The 25,192-nt window shown below is 36.4% G+C and overlaps 5 protein-coding genes across 15 annotated transcripts; 1 reads left to right on the forward strand and 4 right to left on the reverse strand.

Moving 5' to 3' along the window:
* Nucleotides 1-1,576: 1,576 nt before the first annotated feature.
* On the reverse strand, nucleotides 1,577-8,332 carry LOC145218712 (DENN domain-containing protein 11-like). Of its 3 annotated transcripts, none has more exons than XM_080086123.1 (9): nucleotides 7,924-8,311; nucleotides 7,398-7,497; nucleotides 6,966-7,124; nucleotides 6,550-6,691; nucleotides 5,497-5,635; nucleotides 5,300-5,425; nucleotides 4,041-4,191; nucleotides 3,479-3,547; nucleotides 1,577-3,071 (listed from the first exon to the last, which is right to left on the reverse strand). In XM_080086123.1, exons 1-9 carry the CDS (start codon nucleotides 8,228-8,230, stop codon nucleotides 2,873-2,875), a joined length of 1,392 nt encoding a protein of 463 aa, XP_079942249.1. In that variant the 5' UTR covers nucleotides 8,231-8,311; the 3' UTR covers nucleotides 1,577-2,872. The 3 variants fall into 3 exon arrangements, with proteins under 3 accessions (XP_079942249.1, XP_079942254.1, XP_079942259.1); XM_080086128.1 differs by lacking the exon at nucleotides 1,577-3,071 and adding an exon at nucleotides 3,710-3,788 and having other exon boundaries at nucleotides 3,483-3,547; nucleotides 7,924-8,332; XM_080086133.1 differs by lacking the exon at nucleotides 1,577-3,071 and adding an exon at nucleotides 3,728-3,788 and having other exon boundaries at nucleotides 3,484-3,547; nucleotides 7,924-8,331.
* Nucleotides 8,333-9,202: 870 nt separating this feature from the next.
* On the reverse strand, nucleotides 9,203-11,106 carry LOC145218734 (universal stress protein in QAH/OAS sulfhydrylase 3'region-like). Of its 2 annotated transcripts, none has more exons than XM_080086146.1 (5): nucleotides 11,031-11,106; nucleotides 10,718-10,805; nucleotides 10,514-10,603; nucleotides 10,318-10,424; nucleotides 9,203-9,875 (listed from the first exon to the last, which is right to left on the reverse strand). In XM_080086146.1, exons 2-5 carry the CDS (start codon nucleotides 10,770-10,772, stop codon nucleotides 9,678-9,680), a joined length of 450 nt encoding a protein of 149 aa, XP_079942272.1. In that variant the 5' UTR covers nucleotides 10,773-10,805; nucleotides 11,031-11,106; the 3' UTR covers nucleotides 9,203-9,677. The 2 variants fall into 2 exon arrangements, with proteins under 2 accessions (XP_079942272.1, XP_079942266.1); XM_080086140.1 differs by having other exon boundaries at nucleotides 10,318-10,427.
* Nucleotides 11,107-11,263: 157 nt separating this feature from the next.
* LOC145218662 (intraflagellar transport protein 56-like) lies at nucleotides 11,264-18,402 on the forward strand. Of its 8 annotated transcripts, none has more exons than XR_013857696.1 (18): nucleotides 11,264-11,568; nucleotides 11,629-11,704; nucleotides 11,990-12,124; nucleotides 12,180-12,272; nucleotides 12,341-12,455; nucleotides 12,545-12,594; nucleotides 12,706-12,851; nucleotides 13,024-13,093; nucleotides 13,157-13,333; nucleotides 13,393-13,495; nucleotides 13,685-13,794; nucleotides 14,281-14,344; nucleotides 14,408-14,496; nucleotides 14,560-14,643; nucleotides 14,861-14,930; nucleotides 14,989-15,095; nucleotides 15,242-15,416; nucleotides 17,048-17,111. XR_013857696.1 is itself a non-coding variant. In XM_080086069.1 (18 exons), the coding sequence occupies exons 2-18, from the start codon at nucleotides 11,702-11,704 to the stop codon at nucleotides 17,805-17,807; spliced, it is 1,671 nt and encodes a 556-aa protein (XP_079942195.1). In that variant the 5' UTR covers nucleotides 11,264-11,571; nucleotides 11,629-11,701; the 3' UTR covers nucleotides 17,808-18,402. The 8 variants fall into 8 exon arrangements, 7 of the variants coding, with proteins under 7 accessions (XP_079942195.1, XP_079942202.1, XP_079942216.1 ...); XM_080086069.1 differs by lacking the exon at nucleotides 15,242-15,416 and adding an exon at nucleotides 17,687-18,402 and having other exon boundaries at nucleotides 11,264-11,571; nucleotides 17,048-17,181; XM_080086076.1 differs by lacking the exon at nucleotides 15,242-15,416 and adding an exon at nucleotides 17,687-18,402 and having other exon boundaries at nucleotides 17,048-17,181.
* Nucleotides 18,403-19,954: 1,552 nt separating this feature from the next.
* LOC145210617 (putative methyltransferase DDB_G0268948) lies at nucleotides 19,955-20,341 on the reverse strand. Its single transcript, XM_080079997.1, has one exon. It carries the CDS (start codon nucleotides 20,339-20,341, stop codon nucleotides 19,955-19,957), a length of 387 nt encoding a protein of 128 aa, XP_079936123.1.
* A 1,364-nt stretch (nucleotides 20,342-21,705) lies between these two features.
* Nucleotides 21,706-22,605, reverse strand: LOC145210633 (uncharacterized). The gene has a single exon (XM_080079998.1). The coding sequence runs from the start codon at nucleotides 22,603-22,605 to the stop codon at nucleotides 21,706-21,708; it is 900 nt and encodes a 299-aa protein (XP_079936124.1).
* Between the last annotated feature and the right edge of the window lie 2,587 nt (nucleotides 22,606-25,192).

Consider the following 25,192-nt stretch of genomic DNA (forward strand, 5'->3'; position numbering starts at 1 on the left):
AAACTCGGTTTTCGGAGCCGCATGCGGCTCCCAACTACTTATTTCGCGGCTCGCACCAGACCTCAGAAAACTACCAAACATTGCTATTTTAGCTTTCAAAGTCATCTTCTTTAGTGATTTTCTTAAGGTTTCGTTTTTTTGCGGCTCCCTACACACTTACAAAATACCAGTTGGCCCCGACAATAAAAAAGTTGAGAACCACTGGTATAAACTCATTATTACATAGCAAAACTTCATGACCGAAACATTTTTTCCGTTTTTTATGATTAATAATTATTTTTTAGAGATATTGATTTGAGAACTTTTAAATAGTAACATGAACTTTTACACATACTTTCTTTGGTAAATAAAGTACTTGATTTTTTTACATTTTGCAACAACAGACACAACGGTCATTTTTATGTGGTGTGATCGCAACACAACAAACTTTGGCTTGTGGTTTGACCTCCTCAAGTGGTTCTTTTGTCGCAACCATGGCACAATAGAATTGCAATCACTTGACCATGCGGTTGCGTGGCCCTGGCCAACGACACAATTCACCCGAGCAAACAGGCGCGGCAGGGGTCATGAACTTTCCTTCGTTTTTTGTTTTATCGTGCCAAGTAAGCAAATTTAACTTTGCGTGAGACGACAAAAGAGAGGAAGCGATTTTTTGAGTTAATTTAATATCAGTGCATCGGGCGGAACTAATAAATTCAATAACGACGTGATGCCCCCAAAATGCGGTTGCACGCATGAAATAACCGCAGCGTGTAAAGGTCGCAAAAGGCCATGCTTGCTAAAATGTTATTGAACCACAGTTGTAAGTCGGACCCGACATTTCGGATCAGGTTCGGGCTTACGTGGCCTAAATCGGTAACTGTAACTAAAAAAATACGGGGTATGGCAATTGACATAATGCCTAAAAAACCTCGAAAAGATTTAATTTATGATGTTTCTTCTTTTTTATTTTTGTAGTTTTCGTAGGCTTTCATGTGTATGTCTGTCAATCAAACTTTCGCACTGATCAAAAACGTTTCGGTTTTGGGCCTGGCTTCGGGCTTGCACTTTCGGGTGTGGGCCCGCTTACAACTATGCATTGAACGTTCATAATGACAGTTGTAAAACACATAATTGTTGCTTTCTTGTATATGAACCACCAATTAACTTGTTTACTGTCACAAACCTATATCAGTTTAAACGACCAATTTCACACTCTTTTTTGGAATACACAAACTGTCAACAACATCATTCAAACGTTTTGTAAGCTGGTCCCAAGAACTTTATTTAACGAAACATCTAAAGCAGGTGGTTTGCAAAACGAAGGTGTCAATTGCTAGGTTTAAGTTTTAAACTTTTGCTGAACAAATGGACCCTGCAAAGATTGACACTTCTATTTGTCTCGGGTCCTCGACTATCGGTTTACTATTTAATGTCTGCAGCAGAATAGAGATCTGTGTCGTATTACTAGATATTTAAGATTGTGACAGAATTCGTTAAGAATAATCATTCTCGGGACCAATCTTTCGACCAAAACAACCATTTTTATGATCTGAAAACACTCGTCGTATACTTAAGTTTAAAGGTCACTTCGAAATTCACAAATCTTAAGTATTTTATACGCGAAGCAATCATAAGTGTCAAGTGCGAAAAATCGGAAGATGTTGAAAGCACCAAAACATAACAAGATTTGAAGAAATCAATGGAAACGCGATGCAATGCGTACATGAATAGAAATGCTTTTAAGTTTGACAAACTAAATGATTACACGTTATATACACGGTTTATATTGATTAAAAATAACGGGTAAATAGCAAGGGCTAGAAAAACATTGCACAGGGTTTGGTGGTTTTAAACGTAAACATGCACAATTACTATTATCACGTAACAATTAGGCGTATTCTCTAATTTGGAATGCGTACATCTAAAAAAGCCTTTTTTTATAAGAAATGATGTTGTAAAATGAAATGTGTCCAAAATAACAATAAACTACGGTGTAACTGTTTGTTCGGAAATTTGACAACTACATAACATTTTTTCCATAAATATACATTTAAATATACTGCACAATAAATATTATCGTGAAAGTGCTGTGACGAAAGGCGATATGGAATGATTGTACATAGCTCGTATAGTGTACGAGCAAACGAAAATTCAAAACCACGCTAAATGCAGTGCAAAATAGGACTTTGGTTACTTTTTTAGGATGCATAAAAGCGCAATAATTCAAAAAATGTGCACGATTTGCTACAAACAATGTTTTTCAAACAAATCCCTTTTAAACTATAATTTTGGTAGTTGTACTCAATAAAATATTTGCTTTATTTACCTATGGTTTACTACAAATTGGTCTACAAAAGACCATAATATATAATGATGTCTGGGCAACAAAACAAAAATCAGCGCAAACAATAGCTGGATCCCATATTGTTCTAATGTAGTCAAAACGACTGCGTTACCTAATATCTAGTGACTGTGTTAAAGGCGACGTACAATAATATAATTCAAGTTGGTGGATGATGTTTCGTAACATGCCTTTCGAAAACAAAGGGGGCACTTAATATGAGCTGCACCGAAATTTGGTCTGATTTTTCGAAAAGTTGGCCAAACAAGCACCAAAATGGTTACAGTTAACAGAATGAAGTCTGTATATTGCCCATGCTTCATTAATGAACAAGGTATAATTTTAATTCAGTTGATATCAGACACGCAGATAAAACATTTGCTCTGTACTATAAATTGCACTAGGGCTCTTATAAGCATAAATGGAAACAAAATATGCTTATTCATTTTTTACCCGATATAACCGAATCAGCAAGACAACATTCCATCTCATATCTCGCTTGACTCTTGAGCGCCCTCTTCTGGTGCATACATTGTAAGAACAGCTACGTCATACAGGGCAGCAAGGGTTTTCCGCCATAAGCATGACATCGATTGCATAGAGTTCAAGCAAATCCATGATGAAATGCCGATCGCCGACTGGATCAAGGCCCATTGCCCTCACGTGATCTTCAGTTAGCGTGCGGTCATGTGACATGGAAGCTTCCAGAAGGGTTTGGAAGAGTTGGTTGTTCAGGTGGGCGAAGTAACTGTGTGTAAGCAAAGCATACGTAGTGGTTGATGCGCCGTGTTTTTTAAAGGTTTTTTTAAAGAAGTTTCACACAGACCGTTGGTTCCCAACCTTTGGTTTAGTGAATATACCCATTTACCCTACGTTCGAAGCTAAAATACCCTACGTTCGAAGCCAAAAGTATTATCTTTCATGTCAGTACAACGAAAAGAGTACTATTTGATACTAAACTGTTTTTGAAAATGTAGTCTTTGCAAGCAACAAATTATGTTCCAATGAGGACTTACTGTGGATTACACCACGACATATTGTTCGTCAAAAACGGTAGTGTGCCTTACGTTGATGTTTTAGGCATTTACAAGAAATATTTATCCGAAAAAATGCACAAACGACGCAGTTGGCACGAATGTTAAATGTGACACTTACGTTTGGCAGAAATGTTCTTCGCTTGGAAGACCGTCGTCTCCGAGGCATTGCTGGTGATCCAAATCCCGCCTGTAGGATGTTTTTTTAAGTACGCTTAGACTATTGTATTTGTAAGTAGCAGCATTTAAACACATTTATTTAAACCCTAAGCGTTTCCGAAAACGTGGCACACTATTAAATGTAAATCGGAAGCGTTGTGGCGAAATGGCATGAAAACTAGAGACTTCTAACCTGGGTGGTGGCGCTCACCTTTAGGTAAGATTAGTCGAGCGGTACGCGTTTAGGCCACGCAATTAGAATCCCTAAAAAACTAACAACAAAAAAAGTTTAGAAATGCAAAAACAAATTCGTATTTCTTTAATTAAGTAAATTATATAAATATATTTATAAATTAAGTTTTCCTTTTTGCAAGTTAAATGGAGTTTTAAAATGCACGGGCACGGCGGTTATGAGCGTAAATCACCCAAAATTGTTCTTGTGTTCAACTTAAAGATACCGAAGGTGTTTAAACCAAAAGATTTTGAAATATGTGCAATCGTTTAAAGTTGACCTCTGTACTAACCTGTGATTCATTAGGTTTTTGTATCGTTCCTTGTCTACCTTGTTGACTTTGAGTATTGACTCGTTATGATGTGTGGTCGCCGTAACAACCTGATTGTTGACGTAGATATCGTAAAGTTGATTTTTTTCGTGAAATATACTTTCCGTGGTACCTAAAATGGCAAAAACGAATATAGTTGGCTAAATTGTCACATAACAAAAAATCAATAAGGGAAACGTTTAAAACTTTCTGATTTCAAACCTGCCACTTGCAAAAGCTTCTTTAAAGCAGTGGTTCTTAACCTTATACTGCTCGCGTACCGCCGACTTTTTCTATCCCTGCGTGCCGCCCAAACCCTGTTTAAATGGGTAGACCAGGGGATAGGTGTGTTCTTTTTGACTAAGCTAGCATATTTCTGAAACCAGCAAGATTAGCAACTTCCAACGGCATGAGTTTCGCCCCAAACCAGGGCTGATTAGTTGGGTCAGTTAAGTTGTATTTCACTATCCGACTTGAATTAGGTATAGCAGAAAGCTACACACGTACCACCTTAAAAGCTCCGGGGTAGCACGTTCCACAGGTCGAAAAACGTTGGTTGGACCAAAAATACTTTTTGGTGTGACCCACAAAAATTAAACTCAACATCTCTGGGCCCAAATGACACCAAAGCTAATTGAGAAATTTTATTTTGATGTTGTAAACAATATAAACCTATGTACTTTGGAACACTATATACGGATCTGTTCATAAGTTTAATGGTAAAAATAACGGCCCAAATAGACGTAAATCTGACATAACGGCCCAATAGACGTTCATATCACTGATGATGGCATGAGCATTTGCCGAAACGTTTTAACAATAAAGCATGTCGCTTTTTACGTCTATTTGGGCCGTTATTTTTACCATTAAATGTAAACCTAGTATTCTTAGTTCACTAAAATGTTCAAATTCTGCCAGTGATTTCCAAGTGTGCTGCGAAATATAGTACAAGCATTCTCTGGTGTTTAAGGACTTAATAAGAAAATGCAAACGTGCATGACAACATTTGAAATCTAATTTCATCCTATCTGTTGTCAAAGCAATCTTACCCACCACAATAAAGTCGCAAATTAACTTTGTTTAAGCATCTTTTGTTGGACTGAAGATGGTGGAATAAGAAATAGGCCTGTTAAGAGAACCACTGCTTAAAAAATCAATGGGCAGCGTAAAGAACACAATTTGTGCCCAATGGTGGAAGCCAAATTGATTCTTTCTAACACTGACATTTGGTTGCAACCTACATGCAATGTATGACATCTCTGTTTCCAAATGATCAATATCTGCAATGTTCACATAGAAATAAGGCTTGGGTTGTTTGTGGTCAAATCCGTCCAGAGTGATTTTTCCCAGACAGCAGGCACAATAAACTGAAACACAAAAAACAAATTCAAACAATGTAAATCATATGGTGCAAAAAATCAGTAAGGGAAAGTCTAACCTCTATAACAGACTACACCAATTGGTGGTTGGGAATAGAAGAGAATTCGTTTCTGGAGCAAAACAAGCTTCCACAAAACAAAAATGCTTTCACCAAAAAACTGTATAAACTGTGAAAAACACCCAGCTGGATGGGTTATCTGCAAAAAAATATTATCTCTGCATTAACAATGTTGTACAAGTACACTGTAGGACAAACTTGAAACTTGTACACCAGTGGTATTTTATAAAGTTGATTGGACTTGCCATACACCAGATAAACACAATACCAGCTTGTAACATGCTACTCATATTTCTTGTACATGATATACAAAAGCATTGTCCTGCAGAAGAGACTCGGGTATATTCCACACCGTATACAGTTACATCAATACATTAGCAAAATATGATAGATTGACAACCCCGTCCAAAGTCATTAGTGACAAACTAGCATTTTTTTACAGTGCCAAGTAGCAGTATGCTGCTTTTTGAAATCAGTAAAAATATTTTGCACATTTGTACTAGATTTTTCTTATTGCATCTATATGGGGTGTATGTCATCTGCATCAATAGATGTAAATTGACAATATTCTATGTATCAAACTATTTTATGTTTGCATCAGTAAACCAGGAAGCCACGTTGTCGAGTTAAGATTGTGTGATTACTCATGCGAATTTCAACGTGAGTAATTTTTCTAGTTTATATTTGGATAATAGGCAAGGCATTTTATAAAGTTCATGCAAAATATGACAAGTAAACAATGTACAGAAAAAGTATTTTATTTAAATTCATTATGATTTGATTTGTTTTGACAACAGCTGCCAAGTGAACTACTTCAATCCATTAATACTACTACAGCGAGCCACAAGGTTAGGTGAGGTTACTCACATAAATATTTCATTGCGCGATTTCAATAAATAGTTCTGCATTTTAGATGAAAACTAAGTAATATGCCTTTGACCTAAATACCATAAATAATTAACATAGCCATGTGTATTGAACCATTTGACAAATTCAAAGAAACCAGTTTAACAAATTATGGTTAAAAACAAATGGTTTGTTTATGCAAATTACCTGCATTTGGGGAAAGTTGTCTACTTTTATTTTTCTTGCCAAACAGCTTTCTGGTTGGCTGGACATGGGAGGCAACATACCCTGGCGATCTTTGAAGAATTCCTCAAGCTGCTCGTACTTGCCTGGTGTTTGTAGTTGATGTCTTTGATGCAAGAAAACACAATTAGAACACCCTTTATGATGGATCAATGTGATCAACAAATGTTAAATTGCCAATTTCAATGCCTACATGCCAACAACAAACAATTTTATAGAGCTACATTATATAGTATGACATGTGGTTGGTAATTTGACAACATAATTATCTCAAAAACATGTCATTACCATGCTCATTACTTTCATTTACTCTGCCAAAAGATTAGTATGCAATGTAGCAGAAAGCAGTTATGTCCCAAGAGATTTCCTTATTTACCTACCTAACTTGGTTTTCTAAAAACTGCATATGTCGATGAAGGGTTGTGTAAGATGCAGCCAAAAGTCCAACCGACTTCATTCTTGCACCTCGTTCAATGCTTGAGTCCAGGCGAAGTTTTTCGTAAATGCTCAGACCAAACAGATTTTTAAGGCGAAAATATCTATGAATGGAAAAAACTTACACTATAAATAAACACAAGTAAGTTTCACTAATATAAGATTGATTTTTTCGTCTGCTACTAGTTAATTTACTGATCTCATAGGGTTCACTTTCTGGCAGTGATTCCCTACAATGAAAATACTATGATCATCAATGGCTTGTAAATGACACTTAGCACACTGTAGTTTTATTTTGAACTTGGTTTACAAAATTTCCATAAGCAAGTTCAAAAAGTCGACTGCATAAACTCTAGTAATGATGTAAAAATACTAACATAAAATCAGATTCAATATTGTGGGCTCCACTTGGCATTGCTTTAAACTCCACAGTGCCCAAATCAACTTCTGTAGGTGTATTCCATTCCACTATGTTACCTAAAAATGCAATATGTTTATCCAAATAGAAACAGAAAATGACACTGTGAATTAAATGTTTAACCCACTGAAACACTGAACAGGGGTTGAAAAAAATGTAATAAAAATGCCACACACACATTTTTCAGCTTTTATCCAATGAAATACTTACTGGTTGGAAGTTATCAATAAACTGTTGCTAATACTTCAAAAGCCATTTAACTGTAAGTTTGTTTGGCTCAGTTAAAAAATTATTTGTCCCAGATATTTACCAGTTATTTTGGTAAATTAAACACTGCTCCTTTTATGCAGCATATTTTTATCATGTAACAAAAGTTTTCCAAATGCACTATCTAACAATGCTTAAACTTGTATACTTGACAGCCTACTATTTTAAAAACAAATTTGATATAAATAATAAAATTAGGTACAGCTGTAGTAACTGACCACATCGAGTGTCAAATGCAACAACAAACACAGCAACCACTGAATCAGGTTCTTCTTCTGTAGGCTGAGCAATGTTTGAAAACGGAACTTCGATAGGCAAAAATGTGTTTCCAGCAACAGAATTTTGGCTTCTAAAGGGGAAAATGCTGGATCTTGTATTGTTAGAAGTGCGCCAAACACCATTTGTGTCATCATCCTCATTTAAAAGCAGTGGTTTTTCTTCTTCTTCATCCATATCGAAAATAGTTTTGATATTCAGTTGTTTTTTTATTTCTGTCTGGTGCCTACTGCCTATAGTACAAATCATGCAGTACTACAATAATTAAAGTTTGCACATATAAGTCAACACTAAACCAGTGAAGGGATTCGGCCGGTTCGCAACAGTCCTATAAGACCGCCTCACGAAATTTTATGAGTTTAGCGAACCGGCATTACTGGTTACTGTCATTGGGCTTTTTGTAACAGAACCGGCTGAAAAATATGAATTTCATAATAGAACCGGCTGACAAAAATATTGAATGTAACCACTGACTAAAACTCTTTAAAACAATCTGAAATAATCTCACTTACATATTAAAAAAACATAAGAGTATATTCTTCCAGATATAATCAATCAAAAGCTCAAAACTACACAGGGTGATAAATCATAGCACTGGCAAATACAGTAGACTAGAGGTTGTAGATCATGATCAATAACAAGCTATTAAATATTTATAAAGTTTTCCTTGAAGGAATAGTCAATGACTACGCAATAGCTGAAGCAGAATACCTAACCCTAACTACTTGCTCTTGATTATACATGTCAACTAATGTATAAATCGCATGAAATAAATCTTACCCCTTAAACTTGCGTATCTTATCTGTTGCAGTAACACAGAAAGCAAAAAACGTAAATATAACGAAAGTATCACGGACCACGGTATTCCCAAGTTAATGTTATCCTTACATCGTTGCTGCAATGACTTACATACATTCGTGTTTGTTACAATTGTTTGCTTTTCCTGTTTGGCATTCACCTATAACTTCGTGACGTGTGCAACGCCACTGTTTGCAAACAAACGTAGCATGTGACATCACTGGGAAAATACCCCAATAGAGGGCGCTGCGCAATTGTTTCGGACAATTACCTGCATGTTTTTTTTATTTGGCAGAGTTTGTTTGTTTCTTTGTGTTCTTCCTTCAAACAATTTTCTTGTCCGCTACGTGTCAGTTAAACCAGATAAAGCGAGTCTAAAAAGCTACTTAACCTCATGTCCCAAAAACTATACCAACATGGGTTGCAATTAGTGACCTTTATTATTTTTACAAGCGCACCACACAACGTTTTAAATTTGTCAAAACGTTTAAAAGTGAACACACAATTTGCCAAAAACACTAAATAGTTCATATACAATTTTATGGAAAAACTGATGTGAAGTTTGTGTTAGATTCGTAAACATCAAAAACAGTTCAAACTTTTGGTTCTTTTGTGAAGATAGACATTATGCCTGACACAAGCATCATCAAAAATGACAGTACATATTAGTTTTTGGACCCCATGATAACCAACTAGACTTACTTCAAATGTTTTCAGGGGAGGTAATACATACAGATTCAAGTGTTAGTCAAATTATACGGTGTAAATGTAATAGTTGATGGCAACACACTTCTAAAAGCAGGATTAAAATGCACAAGTTTAGCACAACATGACAAAATTTAAGCGGTTAAGCAACATCTATGAAGATCGATACTGAATGAAATCAGTATGAAAGTAATTAATTGGGGCAGATAAGCACAGGTACTTTTGCATGGTGTACAACATAATTGCTCACAGATCCCATCACCGTTCTTTTTATTACACCCAAACCTCTTGTTCCCATAACAATCATTTCAACACATTCCTTCTCTACCAGTTTGATAATACCAGGACCTGGTCTTCCAGCAGAGGTTTCAAACAGCACCTTGTATTTGGCCTAAAAAAGACACCCAGTGGTTTGCTTCAACACATACTGCCACTCTTGTCACTTATATGGAAGTTTTTTAAACAGATGCAATCAGTTATTAAAATACATTTTGAACAAATATGGAGAGAAAGTTGGCCTTGTAAGTTAGAAATAAGGTACAAAAATGCATGATGACAGCAGAAAATAAGTAACAGTAAAGTGCAATCTTTATTGTTTGCCTGTACGGCTAAATAGCCAAACAAAATAATAAATGTGCATGAGAAGCCAGTTAGACAATTTGACCATTGTTAAAGGTGAGGCAATCTTCAGGCTTTAAACAGAAACAGATAACAAGCATAAAATTTGTTCTTTCATCAATCAGAACAATCTAAAGTTTTGTTTCAATTGCAATTGCACAGCCAATCAATGCTGAAAATATTGTAAAATAAAACTCTGTTTAAAGAATAGATACCTTGAGGTTTTTACATGCCATGACATACTGGTTTTCCATGTCATTTACTTTTTTGTTGTGTTCAGTCATAATTTTGGCAATTTCTTCTGCAGGAAATGATGCTCCACCTGCTGAAAACAGTAACATGTAAACAGTTGCACAGCAAGAGTAAAAACTAAAATGTGACTGCATTTTTACACAGACACAGTTTTGATACCTGTAAACATTATGGTGGGTAGATCTGGCTGTTCACTTCTATAACAGACAAGTACTTCATTTCCTTCTCTGTGAAAGTTTTCAAAGTAGTCTGAAAAGCAATCACACTTAAATGTTGCAGTTTAGTTAGACACGCTCATGTAAATTAACACAAGTGGACATGATCATCACTGGAAGAAATATTTAATCTCAAGCAAAATCTTACAATTGAATGCTTTTTGTGCAATTTCACTGCCATCGACTGCAATAAGGACCTTCATTGTAAATTATGCTGGTATAAACTTATGGGAGCACTGAAAAGACAAAAACAAACTAAAGTAACACAAAATAAAAGTCAAGCTATGCTACAGATAGTATTTTGTTGATTGGCTCTACATCACTATTAAATCATTAACTACTATCAACACTTTTAATGTGACAAACTGTTACAAAAGTTTTATCATAAAATAGTCAACATAAGGTTAACACTAGCCATCTTTTCCATAGTTGACTTTCGTGCAAACTTTCAAGCAACCTACGGCTATTTGCACTGCATCAAACATACGCTCCGTAAGTTCTCAGTGTGTGGTTTGTTGGCCAGTTTACAAGGTTAAAAAAGTTGTTTACATGGATATGTTGTATGGTTAACCTGGTTCTGCCACTTAAACCTTTTACAACGGTAACCAAGTATTGTACTATAATGACCCATTACGCTGCAAAACACGACACCACACAACAGGGAGTTTGCACTTCATCACGTACGCACAACGCAACTCTACCATTGTTTTGTCGCGCAGCTTTATTGGGCACCGGCCGGTGCTAATTTTTCATACCATGCTCTCACGTGATTAAAGTATTTTGCAGAGGTCAGCAAAGGTGACCGGCGCAACCACCAAGTAGTAAAAATAATAAAAATATGCCTTACATTTTTACTTTCTGAGATATTTATGAAATCAAACTCTACACATACGCCTACTTTTGACTGAAAGGAAGCAAAAATCCACATTTAAAAACGTTTTTAGCGACCTCAAACGGCTTATTAAATGTGGCGGGAAGTGGACGGCGAAAAAAACTTTGGTTGTATGCAGATTAAAATAAAACGTTTTTTTGTGATATAAACGTTTGTGCATTTTTTAGGTAACTTTTACATCACTTTGGCTCGGGTCGATTTGAATAAAATCAGTTTCTACTACCTTTTGATAACTTAGCAATGGTGAGAAAAGTAGTGAGTTAGTTTTCTTGTTTTTTTTTCATCTCTTTTGCAGGCTTTATTTAGGCGGATAAACTTACACACACTAAAGATATATACCTGTTTGTATTCTAGTTTAGTATTTTTTTTTATTAAGTGCATGCCCTAGACATAAATTTAGAGCATAGTTTCGGCTGGTATGCATTTGTTAATATTTTAGTATGACAGTATTTTACAGCTTTCTGGTGTTGTGACTTGACTTGACAGAAAAACAGTCAAACCTTAATGTATTTTTTATAATTTTTGTAGATATTATCAAGACAAAAGTCAGCGATTAGTGGCACATACTTACTCGACAAGGAAAAGACTCGGAAAAAAAAGTTACCAAAACTTAATGACCTTTTGGAGGAACGTGACTATCTTGGTGCTATAACTTTACTTGAGGTAAGTTGATGGTGATATGAAGTTGCATATATGTGTAATTACAGTATTTGTTCAGTTTAATCAAAACTCAATCAGGCGACAAAAATACACTAAACTTTGGATTGCCTACTGTGCTTTTCACCTAGGAGATTATAGAAGAGCTTATGAGGCGGGTACAGAGTTTATTGTAAGCACTGTTCAAAAAAGTTTTACCATATATAACTTTTGAATTTACAGATATACTTAGATGAATGTGCCAAACCTGAGTTTGATCTTAAGGTGTGGGTTAATCTTGCATGTTGTTCTTTTTATCTTGGGCTTTACAAAGAAGCCAAGGACGCATCAGCGAAAGGTGAATATAAATAATATGTACCTGATAACCCAAATGTAATGTTCACATGTAATGGTTTGAAACTGTGGCCCATGTATGTCATGCTTTAGGTATTGATTGTGACTTGAATTATCGTCTCAACTTCCACTTAGCTCACAAAGTAAGTGCAAGTTTTAATCAACATGATTTAGTTTGTATGACATTTACTTAGTCATTGCCTTTTTTGTTTATCAGTTCTTTTTGTTGTGTAATGTCAAGATTTTTTATAAAGTTAAATGATGACAAGAATTTGATGAGATGCCATTCAAAGATGAGTGATAGCTTTGAAGACAAGATTAGCTATGCCAGTTTCCAGTTTATGAGGGGCCACTACAGAGAAGCCCTGGCTTTGTGCAAAAACTTGTTGGCACTTAACAAGTATAGCGATGTTACTGTTTAATCTTTATTGACAAACACACTAATGAGTTTTATTGGTGTTGTTAGTTTAAACTGAACTTTTAATATGTTTATTATTTTTTATTATATATACCATTCCAACATTAATTTAATAAAATGTTTGTGTTTCTGTATCAAAATTTTTATTTTTCAGAAATTATGTTGCATTGAATCTCTACACAGCTCTTTGCTATTACAAGTTATCTTACTTTGACCTGTCCAGGGTAACTACTAAGTTAAAAGAAACTATGACTAACATTGGAACATAAACATATACTGTTTGGCAGGAACTACTTGATGACTACCTTTCTACACACCCAAACAGCTATGTTGCTCTTAATCTTAAAGCCTGCTTGCATTTTAAGCAATATGGAGGAAAACAGGCTGAAGCTGAGCTAAAACCCCTTAAAAATCCATCCTCCCATTGTGTTTTGTTTGGACTTGATCTAATCAACCACAATAAGGTTTTGATCAGCATGTAATCATATACACTACACTAAATTGTACACAAAGCACGTTGCAGGTTGTGTTTAGAAGAGGAGCAGGTGCTATGCAAATTTTACCTCCCTTAGTTGATGTTGTGGCTGAAGCAAGAATAAATCTTGCAATCTACCACTTTCAACAAGGTTTGTGCAAACTGGTTTGGAACTTACAAAATATTCCCTGTGCTGTCTAAATTGCAATTTAACACCCAAACCCTGAGCAGCAACTCCCCCAAGGATTTGACTTTTTTGAAAATGTACTGTCTGAGCGTATATTTTCTGGTACTGCTGGTATAAAACTATAATGAACAGATGATAATGTTATTTTCACAGATGAATATGAGGAAGCTTATAAACTGTGCCAAAATCTTACTCCAACTGGATCACCTGACTACATTCTTAAAGCTGCAGCTTTTTCTGCATATGGGCAAGAAGAGGGATTGGTAGTACCTAGTTGTTCATAGCAATGAAGCTGGCATAGCTGTGTTTATTTTACTCATTAACATAGTGTTTCTGTGTGGGCATTTATGAAACATGAAAATAGTTGCTGTGTTATTTACCAACTTTACCATGTCAAAACGTGATTGCTTCTGCATGGGGAAATGTATGGAAAATATACTTGCACACATGGTGCTTTTGTGTATGTAATTCAAGTAGGGCAACATCTGGCGGAGTTAAAATCAGAAAATAAAATATGTGACATTGTGACAATATTGATAAGCTGACTAGTGTTAGGGGCCTTACAGAGTAACTATTAAAGTTTTAGGTTTTACAAAATTTCATTTTTTTCTTGGCCGAACAAATTCAATTGAAATAACTTTTTGTTACTACAGCGTTCATTGCTTATCAAAAATGTAACTTGACAATCATTTGGTTTCCCACCTTTGCAAATGAATAGCAATGTGTTTATAGTGCATTATTGTTTACAGGTAGCCGTAATCAAAGCTGCACAACAGTATTATCACTTGGTGGGACATTCCTCTGGTGAATGTGGTGAGCAACAAAAGTATATATCTTTTTAGGGCATAATTTTCTAACATCACTTTTAAATTTAAGACACAGTTGTCGGTAGAAGGTGTCTGGCTGCACATTTTTTTCTTCTCAGACAGTTTGAGGAAGTAGTGTTGTACTTGGACACAATCAAGGTGAATCTTTATATACATTTAATTTTGCTTCAAGTTTTTAAACCCTGATATAAAATTCTCTAGGGTTATCTGTACCATGATGATGTGTACAACTTCAACTTTGCCCAGGCCAAAGCTGCCTGTGGTAACTACAAGGATGCAGAAGAGGTAAGCTGTTATCAAACCTTTTGCTATACTGTTATATAATGTGTTATGACATGTTGATAGCCTACTAAGATTTGTGCCTGGGACTAACGAGTGCTGGTGTCCTTTGATTGCTGCTACTATGTTCAATTTCAGCAAAAAAGTGATCTATAACCACTCTTTAAAGCTGTAATAGTTTATAAGTTTGTTTTACCCTACAGTTTATATACTTTTTTTCAAGATTTTCAAGCTAATTCAAAGTGAAAAGATCAAGACCGACTTTGTGTATGTCAGTTGGTTGGCTCGCTGTCGTAAGTCAAAATAACAGTAATATCTAGCTTGCTTTGTCTAAAATTTATGCATTTTTAGATATTGTTAATAAACAACCACATAGTGCATGGGAAATGTATTTAAAAATGGACACTTCAGCCGATTCTTACAGTCTGCTACAATTGATTGCCAACGACTGCTACAGGGTGAGTTGTTTATTTGTTTCATTTTTATCCTCGGTGGGCAGGCAACGCCTGAATGCGTTATGCTCACAATGAGTTCGCCTTCGAGCTGCCTGTTTTTATTGCAAGTCTGTTGATCATTTTTTTATTTGAGTTTTCTTCTTGGGCAGTTGGTGACTTCAATTTAGTTCAACCCATCGGGAACCACTGGGTTGGATCAATGCCGCTTAAGTTTTTTGCTCAGGGAAACACAAGTGACCGAGATAGGATTAGAACCAATGACCTTGTGATCACAAGGCGGTTGCGCTAACCACTCGGTCAACTTTGCAGCTTGTTAGAGCAATGGTGGGTAGTTAATTATGGGTCCCCTTCCCTGAAGGGGACACATATTGTTTTTGTCCGTATTTTTTTTCTTCTTTTTTCTGTCTAACGCTGGCTTGTTAGACGCGTTTGGTTAAGAAAGAGTGCTTCAAATTTATTCAAATTTGCACAGATGTTAGTTATTAATCTAAATTTGATCCTCCTGAAGTTTGACCCCGATTGACCCAGCGGTTCACCCACAGGCCCCCGAAACGTAAAATTTTTAACGCTGGTTTGTAACGCTCGTTTGGTAAAGAAAGAGTGCTTCAGATTTATTCAAATTTGGACATATGTTAGTTATTAATCCAAACTTGATCCTCCAGAAGTTTGACCCCGAATTACCCAGCGGTTCACCCACAGGCCCCCGAAACGTAAATGTGTCTAACGCTCGTTTGGTCAAGAAAGACACTGTAGGCAGAAGTCCCAAGAGAGTAACTCACTGGTTTACGATAGCAGGAGAGCTCAGCTTGACGTCGGACAGACGTTTTACGAGACGTCGTTTTGGTGATCAGAAATCAGCTGTTTTGCATAGCAATGCTATTTCGTTTTATCAAGTTATCACTCACATTTTCAGTTTTGGCAAAGGTTTCACACCTATGACGTGATTTAAACCTAATAAGCGTGCTTCGGTTTCGTATATGTCAAGCAAAACTTGTTAATCAAAATAAAGTTGAAAAAATAAACTTGACATTTTTGCAAGATAAATGTTTTTTTTTTAAATGCTCGTTGTCAGGTCGGCCGCCGCATGACCACGGGTTACTTAAGGTCAACTAGTAGGTATTACAACACAGTTCAGAACTTTCTTTCGTCATAAGGTAGAGTTTTTTTGGCAATAAATTTAGGAATCAACACTCAAGGCATGTATAAATTAGGTTAAACGGTGTTGTTGAACAGTAAGGACGGCGTGCTATTGAAAACGGTGTCAATAGGTCAAACAGTCGTTGCACCCTGAGAGGTTACTACAGGTCAATGGTTTTGCGAAACAAAGTTAAATGAAAAACGAATTGTTATGTGTACACTTGTAGCAAATTGCTTTTTAATTTAAAGTGTCTGTAACACAACTGTTACAGCTTTCTAGAAAAAAATGTGTTTAAAACCCGACCTTGGACGACAATATCTGGGTCAAAGCAAGAGATTAAATTAAAGTATTTGTTTCGTTCTTTTTTAATGTTTTTGTAATTAAATGACAATAATAGTACAAAAACAATACGAACAAAAAATTTTTATTGTTGGGTTAATGCTTTCTAAAAAATTGTCCTTAAAAATCTAAAAGTCACCGCAACATTTGTTTACCGTAAATCCGCACAAACACGCGTGTGGGGACCCATTAGTTTTTGTTTACAAAAACAATCATATGTGTAGATCAAATGATGTGTATAGTAAATTGGTAAATATCGTATAGAATATATAAAATGGAAGTATATCAGAAAGCCACCCTTCTAGTTTTTATAGGGCGACATTGGAAAATGAAAATATACTTAAGGGAACGGTCAAAAACCAATATTTATCTGTACGTCTGACACATCATCGTCTTTAAAGATGGTGATGTCACATTTTGAAAACTTACACCAAGCTCCCTCTGATTCAAATAATTGAGATTAAAGTTGCTATCTCAGATGCGCTGCTTCTACGTGGCAGCAAAGGCATTCGATGTACTCGAAAGAATCGACCCGAATCCGGAATACTGGGACGGAAAACGTGGAGCGTGTGTAGGTTTGTTTCAACAAATCGTTGCGGGAAGGGAACCAAGGTACATCGTTACTTATGTTCAGCTGTGATAGTTATGTCCAGTGGTGTAGTGAAGACAGCCAAGTTTTTAGTCAGTTTGGGTTGCAACTGTTTTGTTACTTGGTTGTTTTTTAGTGCCATCCTGTGCAGATAGCAGACAGTTATAGCTAACGCTGGAACAGTTGCAGGCAGTTTTAGCAGTTAACAGAGGGCATAGAGGTATTTTATAGAACAAAGAAACAGAGTGGTGAAAAACTAACTTAGTAAAGGATAGCTATGTTTGTTTGCTAAGAAACAGGTTTAATTTTATTGTGATATTTATCATGTTTATTTTTGTTTTCAACCATTGTGGTTATGGTGATCAACTAGAAACATGACACACTTGCAACGGATTTAAGTGCCTTACCATTTCGTTTGCCTTGCATACTGACAACAAACGTGGCTTTCTGACGACTGTTGCCTACTGATTTTACGGTAAATCTCGCTCGAGTCCGTCATGGTAATACAAGTTGTGCGCGGATTTTTAGGGAAACTCTGAATGAATTGCTTATGATGTTGCAAAATACAAGCAACCCACAATCTGAGTATATTGGAAGGACCATCGGCAAATGGGCAAAAGAAAACAATGTCAATTTGGAAGTGGCATAGAAAATCCTGGATTCACGCACGTTACGTGTTTACTGTTACTCAAATGTATATTTTTGTTGCATTGTAGCCTATATTATTATATTTATTCTCCCGTTTTTAACTTATTTTTTGCTGATGAAATTGAAACTCGTTTTACATGTAACAAAATATTTAATAAAAAGATAGATTTGGAAACGCATTTACAAGAAAACGCTACTGTTAACTAGGGTTGGCCCGATACTATATTTTGAACCGATACCGATACCCGATATTCTACCCCAAAAGTACTGCGATCCGATACCCGATACTTTGCAAACAAGCAAAAACATTTTCAAACTGATGTATTTGTAATGTGTTTTCCCATCACAGTTAATTTAACAACACACTCAGTCTAATAAATCACTTAAGGCCGTAAAAATGCCCAGGTCTGGTAAAGACTCTTTGGCAAATCAGCTGGCGAGCTAACGATGCCCTAACGACGGTGGTGCATTGGAGGCATAACTAACGATTGGTGCACTTGTTGTTACGCATCTGATCACGTGATTACGTTTATGCTACGCGCTTTGCAACGTCTTACCGGCGTCTATTGTTTGTAACGTCTTACCGGCGTTAATGTTTTACGACTTAGACAACAAAAAACATTTAACGATCATGGCTTTAGGCAGAGAATGGGATTGTCTGTTAATATCCCCAAAACAGTGAAGGAATCCCAAAACATATGACGTTTGGGTCATTTCTTAACGCCAACTTTTGTATTGCAAAATCGCAGGTAGTTTAATTGGGATTTAAAAGTTCACCTAACGGCATAGAAAATAATTTGTCACTGATAACACTAGGAATGTCTAAATACACTTGGCCATACAAATTAAACACCCGCCGTTTCGAAACTTATGCTTACAAACGTCTACAATGAACTTTGTGCGTTTTGACGCTCGCTCGCAATTAACGCGGGCCTAAAAAACGTGTTGCGGCATTAAGTCGCTGTAGCGATTTAGGTCATCTTATTTCATTAAATCCAAAACGAACGCGTTTTTTAGTTGTAGTCCCATAAATATTTTATCACAGCCGATGGTTGTTGTTTTTTGCCTCCTTTCATTTTTAATTTTACACATGATAAAGTCTCAAAAAAAAGTATCGGTACTTGTACCGATACCGCTAAAGTATCGGACGAGTACCGATACTGCTCGAAGCATCGGGTATCGGCGCCGATACAGTACTATCGGGCCATCCCTACTGTTAACGGAACAAATATTTTAACTTCTTCAATGGTGGCTACGTCTGAAGATCAAACTTTTTCAGCTATGAGTGAATTTCAAAAAAAGAATGCAATTGGTTTATTTTGCCTTCCTAACGTCGTGTGACTTTATCTTATTGAAGGTAAGTTAATCCGACTAGCTTTGCTCTGAATTTGAGGAAGATAAAATACACTTGCGTTTTTAATTGGATGATTGAAGTTGCCAAGACGGACTGCAAACGAGTTTATTCCATACATGATCTTGACCAAATATGTTGGTTGCTGTTTATATCTTATTTTATAATCGATAAAGTTCCGTTCTGTTTAATATTCCGTTGTAATTTTAATAAATCTGAGATAAACCTTCCTACAAAAGTGTTTTTTACAAATTGTTATTTCCATATAACGATAGTGAAACTGCAATAGAGAACTAGAAACTTAACAAACAGTGTTATGCTTACATACCTCTAACTTGTTTGAATGCAAAGCAGCTGTGGTTGTGTGTTTGGTTAATCTGTTTGTGTGTTTGGCAAGCGTTAAACCGTTAAAGTTACACTGACCAACTGTCTAGCCTGCAACTAAAGAAGTGTGACATTTGTTTGTGATCTTTCCTTAGTCACGTACGCACATTAAAATGGCGTGGAAACAGTTCTATTTAATTACCATAAAGATAACAGGTTTAGAAGCGATTGTTGCTGAAGTAGGCTAGTTGGTATATGACACACATCTATCGTAACAAAATGGTAATCCGAACGATTCAGTTTACAGGCCAAAACATCAAACAAAACGATACGTATAGCGTTTCAACTGTTTATTATGTGAAGGTTTATAGGCTATGCAACGTAAAGGTAGTTAGGTTAAATCTAATCCTTGAATTGTCATTTACTAACAGCTGCTTTTGTATGTTTTGTACCACGCACATCTTGCGCCACTATCACAAAAATCCAAACACTGCCTTTCTCTTAAAATCTTCGTCACTAGTATTGTCAGTGCCTAGTTTTTCTTTTAGTGTTTTTGTTTCATAAAAAAGGTCAGTTGCATAGTTTGACCAATCTTCATGCTGATTTTCCAAATTTGGCTCAAGGCTTGGAGAGGCATATCCTATTAATGCGAGGCATCCGTGTGGTTTCAGTACACGAGAAGCTTCCAATAAAAACTGATTTAAATCAAACCAATGTGTAGCTTCGGCAGCCAACAACAAATCTACACTTCCATTTTGGGCATTGATCTTTTCAGCTTTTCCAATGTCATAATTAACATGTCCAAACTCACTTCGTTGTCTTGCACTTTTTATTTGATCTTCGCTGACATCTATAGCCATGACTTTGTGAACGTATGGAGAAAATTGGTTTTATAGCTTGTCGGCTTCAACAACCGATTTCAACCATTAAATCGATGTTTCCTTTACTCCTGGTGCATTATTTTACTTGTCAAGTACATAATGAACAACTGGTTGACTGTAGTAAGCTTAAGTGTTGAAGCTTAAAAAAATGTCTCTGATTTCAAACATAGCTTTGCCATTCTAAACCAATGGGATTATTGTAACTGTATAGTTAGGTTGTCCTTAATTTCCTGGTTATCGCACATATTGAGAATGTCGTGATTGCGTGAGCGTTTTTTTTTTTTGTCAAACAATCGGGCTATGTTGAATATTTTCACTAACTGTTCTATTTTGTGATGCTTCGTAACGACCGCTCGTGTTATTTCATTGCCGTGCGTTTCAGACCGTGACTTTTTTGTTTCTATTTTACTTGTAAAAAACAATTTGCCTTTAAGCGCCGATGTAAAAAAAGCCCTTAGAACAAACTGTATCGTTGCGCTAATTGCGTTTTTATTGATTTAAACATAATGTACAGCATGCGCTTTCAATGTATTGTCTTTTGATTAATGACACAACGTATAGGTATCAAATTAATCAATAACGTATGTCTATTTATAAGGCTATAAAGAATCACATAAAATTAAGTATTGTGGGTTAAACCATGGGTGTGCAACATTTTTCCTGTTTTACTACTTTATAAGAGTAATGTGTTTTGTGTAAAGAACCAAAATGCATCAAACTATGTGCGAATTCAGATATTGTTACTGGAATCTTCGTTCGTTTGCGTCATCTATGCAACTCTCGTTTTTAGCCCCTTTTCCCCGTTTTTATCTGTTTTTCGTTGTCCGGGACAATCCCAATTAGCTGTCATTTCAATGTGTGTGCGGGTTGTTGATCAATGGTTTCACCTAGCAAATAAATAGTCAAATATTGCGGTAGATGTTTCGTTGTTTGCCGCGTAAAACCACAGTTGAAAATTAGACAAAACATGAGGGTGATGTTAAATGTATTAACATGTGTTCATTTGTTATTGTGGTCAGCCCAAGTGTTCAAGTAAAACCGCAACGAAGTTACATTGGTGTATAAACTGTTAATTGACATATGATATCACGACAGGAACTTATGAAGGGCTGGAGGCATGTACAACTCAACAGCGCGTGCTCGCTAATGTAAACTCCAAATTCGGTAATAACAGAAGACCTACTACTTTGCACAATTATTATTTGTCCTCAATGTGCGGTAATTGTAACAAAGCACTGAATTGATTTGTTACGTACCGTTTTTCAAACAAATATGGTAGGTCCAATTTTTTTAATATTACAATTAAATATTATATGTATGATATGCAATAATATATTGTGCTGTCATCCAATTTGTGACAAGCTGTGTGCAACTATGATGAAAACCTCAAACTCTGCTGTGATCTTTATATCATCATCATTCAGAGAGGCAAGATCCAACTTTCGCTTCAACTTTTCCACAAATACTTCTGCCACATCAATTGATCTGTCGTCTTCTGCAGATGGATTTCCGCTTTGAGCTTGTAGCTCCTCTCTTATTTTTTTCATGTGCTTCTGATATATGCCAATTGAATGATAAAATCCTCTCAGATAGGTCAACGACCAGTCGTACGCTTGCTTTACCGAAAACCGATTAATTTTAGTTGATGGAATTTCGGCGCAAATTCCCGAGTATTTGCTGCCTGTTTCAAGGCATACGGGTTTGTCTTCTCCAGCGATTTCCAGCAACGACTCATCCAAAAGGCTGGTTGCGAGACTGGAGGCATCTTCGGCATTCATCTTGTTCACACTTGGCTTAATTTTCGGACAACCATATCCAATCAAAGCTAAACACCCGTTTGGCTTGATAATGCGACTAGCTTCTGAATAAAATTCTTTCAAATTGAACCAATGTGCAGCTTCGGCAGCCAGCAACAAATCTACACTTCCATCTTTAGCATTGATCTTTTCAGCTTTTCCAATGTCGTAACTAACATGTTTAAACTCACTTCGTTGTCTTGCACTTTTTATCTGCTCTTCACTGATGTCTGTTGCCAATACTTTGTTAAAGTAAGGTGCAAACAGGTTTGTAGCTTGTCCACTTCCACAACCAACTTCAACCATCAAATCGAATGTTGTTTTCGATGGCGAAGCTTTTTTCAATTCATCGAGTACATGATCAGCAATTTGTTGACTGTAATGTGGTCGATATACACTGTAACTTTTCACAATTTCTTTGCTTTCATACAAAGCTTTATTAGCCATTTTCTTTGGGAAAAGATTAACTTCACGGCGCCCTCGTGTCTGATGACTTTGTGCGTGATTTCCTGTCAAGTGGCTGATCCAGCACTGACGTCAATGACTGAAGCTTTTTTTTGTATCATGGCCTCATAATGAACAGTTAGAAAGGCCCCCAAAACAAATATATGTGCGGAAAAGCGGCATTTATCAGTATTACCGCAAAAAAAGTTGTCACGAATGTCGTGCTACGTGTATATACATTGACTGTTTTATCGATAAATTGCCGTTTGTCGTTAGCCAACACATACTTTTTTGTTTTATGTCTGAATTTTGAACTTAATTACTGTCTTACGGGCATTGTGATGAATGTGCCAAAGCGCCCATCGCTTTGGTCAAAGTTGTTACTGCTGTCAAATATACTCAATCAGTTCATTGGTTTTTGGTTAAACCGGAAATAATACAAACGAAGGTTAAAAAGTGCTTACCTAAGGCTGAAGCAAGAAATTAAGGCTTAAGACACATGGATGTTTGGTGCTAATAGAATATTAGAATTGCTTAAGTCTTAAGCAAACGAGATGTTTCTGATAAAGTCTTTTAAGATCAAACGATTGCACGGCTTCAGCAGCCAGCAATAGGTCTACGCTTCCATAACAAACTTTGCTTCAACTTCTGAAGCCTTCTTCAATGCATTTTGTAGCTTTAAACAATGACTTAGTCTTTAAAAATAGCTTTAAACATGTTGTTACTGTAGTTATGTCTCCTGGGCGCGATTGTCCGCAATTTCCTTGTTATCGCAGGTAATACGAATATCGTGTTTGCGTAAACGTTGTTTTTTTGTCGGACAACCATGTTTAGTTTCCTGTCAAGCCTATCTACAGCATGTACTACTACTAATAATAATAATATACTTATACAGTGCTCCACGACCGCTCAACCCACTTCATTGCGGCCTTGCAGGTAGTACGCCCCTGATCATTTTTGTTTCGTTTTTTTGTAACAATTTTTGCTGTTGTTGTGGCTGAAAAACACCCAGGACATACTCTGTCGTTGCGCTGGACTGATTACATTTTTATGAATTGAAACATAATGTACAGCACGCGTGTTCGTGGAATACCTTCTGTTTAACACTTGACACAACTTATAACCTGCCAAATTAAGGTAACCATGCCAAATTAAGGTCAGGAATCTCATGAAATTAGGTATTATTAGTTAATCTTGAACGAACCAAATATCATACTCATAATGCATACAAAGAAAATTTGTATTGCAAATCAACATATATAATGTGTGGTCAAAGCTTGATTTCTACTGTTAACATTGTGTCACCTTTCACTCCGCTTACACCTCGTGCAACTATCAGAAAGATTTCAAACCATGTTTTAATTTCAAGATCGCCATCAGAGATTGATTTACAGCCCACATTTGTTTTAGTGTTTTTCCAAACATCTCAGCAACATCAAACAACCCTTCGTCCTGTAAATTTCCATGCGTATCTTGAAGTTTCTCTCTTCCTTTTTATGTAGTCTTGTACATGTGTCGCTAATTATTGCATTGCTTTTGTCCTGGAACCATTTACCTTCTGCTGTGTGTTTGTTGTTGCAGGAAAATCATAGACCAAACCATCCTTCTGTCATCATTAAAAAACGCTGAGCTGTCAACGAGCTATTCGAATTTGAATTGTGCAATATTTCATTGCTGTTTGTTCTTTTTTGTGTTTTTTTCTTTTATGTCTATTGTCTATTCTTTTACTATTATTATTATTTTATTTATTTTTTAACTTTAATTTTTGGATGTGTGATAAACTTATATCCTCACTTATTTTAAATGACTAAATTAACTGCCAAAACACTTTCATCGATAATTTTAACTGCAAATGAGTCAAAAGTTAATTATTAATGACGACTAGGGATATGTTGTGTGTTCTTCCTTCCGGCGCTTGAAACTATCCGGCAGGGATTCTTTCGGTGGTTTCTTTTCCTGTCGAACCCCACCCTCTTACCCTAACACGGGTGGTTAGATTCTAGGGGCACCGCGACTGGTCCCACCATCGTTTTCCCCCCAGTCGTGTTATACTCACTCTGCGCCACTCTCACTTTCTTGTGAGCACCCGACACATAACGCTTCATAATACGGTGTAGCTACAGCTCGTTGTATCACTATCCACCAATTGTGCCCAACACTTTTTTTGCGCTTCATAACGTTTTAACGTTGCGCAGCTATTTCCGGCTTGGTGATTGTTTTAGTGCAATTGTGTTGCTACGTTGTCTTTCACCAAGCGAAATAAACTCTACTCAACTCAACATGCAGGCCTACTTCCCTCATATACCAAGGGAACATATGAACTCCATGACTGTTAGCCAGACTCCAGTCATACTGTCGGCATACTAAATAACGAAAAATGTTTGTCGCAAGAGTTTTATTGCAAGTACCCGTGTATGCGCCCGAACCTCGCGTTCTTCTCATTTATGTTCTGCATTTATTTTCATTATAGCTTCACAAAGTAGGTTATATGCATAAAGTGAATGCTTGTCATGTTGTTCCTCAACATTTTGTTTAAGTCTTGGAGGAGCATACCCTGATAACGCCAAACATCCTTGTAGTTTCAGGACAC

Source organism: Phallusia mammillata, chromosome 1, assembly GCF_965637545.1.
Source record: "Phallusia mammillata chromosome 1, kaPhaMamm4.hap1.1, whole genome shotgun sequence".
Lineage (NCBI taxonomy): Eukaryota > Metazoa > Chordata > Ascidiacea > Phlebobranchia > Ascidiidae > Phallusia > Phallusia mammillata.

Excerpts from the sequence above, each read along its gene's own strand:
- LOC145218712 (XM_080086123.1), bottom strand. The coding sequence starts at position 8,230 with ATGATTTGTACTATAGGCAGTAGGCACCAGACAGAAATAAAAAAACAA. Across the intron at positions 5,636-6,549 it reads ACAACTTTCCCCAAATGCAG|ATAACCCATCCAGCTGGGTG; the intron begins GTAATTTGCATA and ends ATTTTTTTGCAG. Across the intron at positions 5,426-5,496 it reads TGGTGTAGTCTGTTATAGAG|TTTATTGTGCCTGCTGTCTG; the intron begins GTTAGACTTTCC and ends TTTGTGTTTCAG.
- LOC145218734 (XM_080086140.1), bottom strand. The coding sequence starts at position 10,772 with ATGAAGGTCCTTATTGCAGTCGATGGCAGTGAAATTGCACAAAAAGCA. Across the intron at positions 10,604-10,717 it reads TGCACAAAAAGCATTCAATT|ACTACTTTGAAAACTTTCAC; the intron begins GTAAGATTTTGC and ends ATTGCTTTTCAG. Across the intron at positions 9,876-10,317 it reads TGGCATGTAAAAACCTCAAG|GCCAAATACAAGGTGCTGTT; the intron begins GTATCTATTCTT and ends TGTCTTTTTTAG.
- LOC145218662 (XM_080086069.1), top strand. Across the intron at positions 14,345-14,407 it reads ACATTCCTCTGGTGAATGTG|ACACAGTTGTCGGTAGAAGG; the intron begins GTGAGCAACAAA and ends TTTAAATTTAAG. Across the intron at positions 17,182-17,686 it reads GTTGCGGGAAGGGAACCAAG|GGAAACTCTGAATGAATTGC; the intron begins GTACATCGTTAC and ends GCGGATTTTTAG.
- LOC145210617 (XM_080079997.1), bottom strand. The coding sequence starts at position 20,341 with ATGGCTATAGATGTCAGCGAAGATCAAATAAAAAGTGCAAGACAACGA.
- LOC145210633 (XM_080079998.1), bottom strand. The coding sequence starts at position 22,605 with ATGGCTAATAAAGCTTTGTATGAAAGCAAAGAAATTGTGAAAAGTTAC.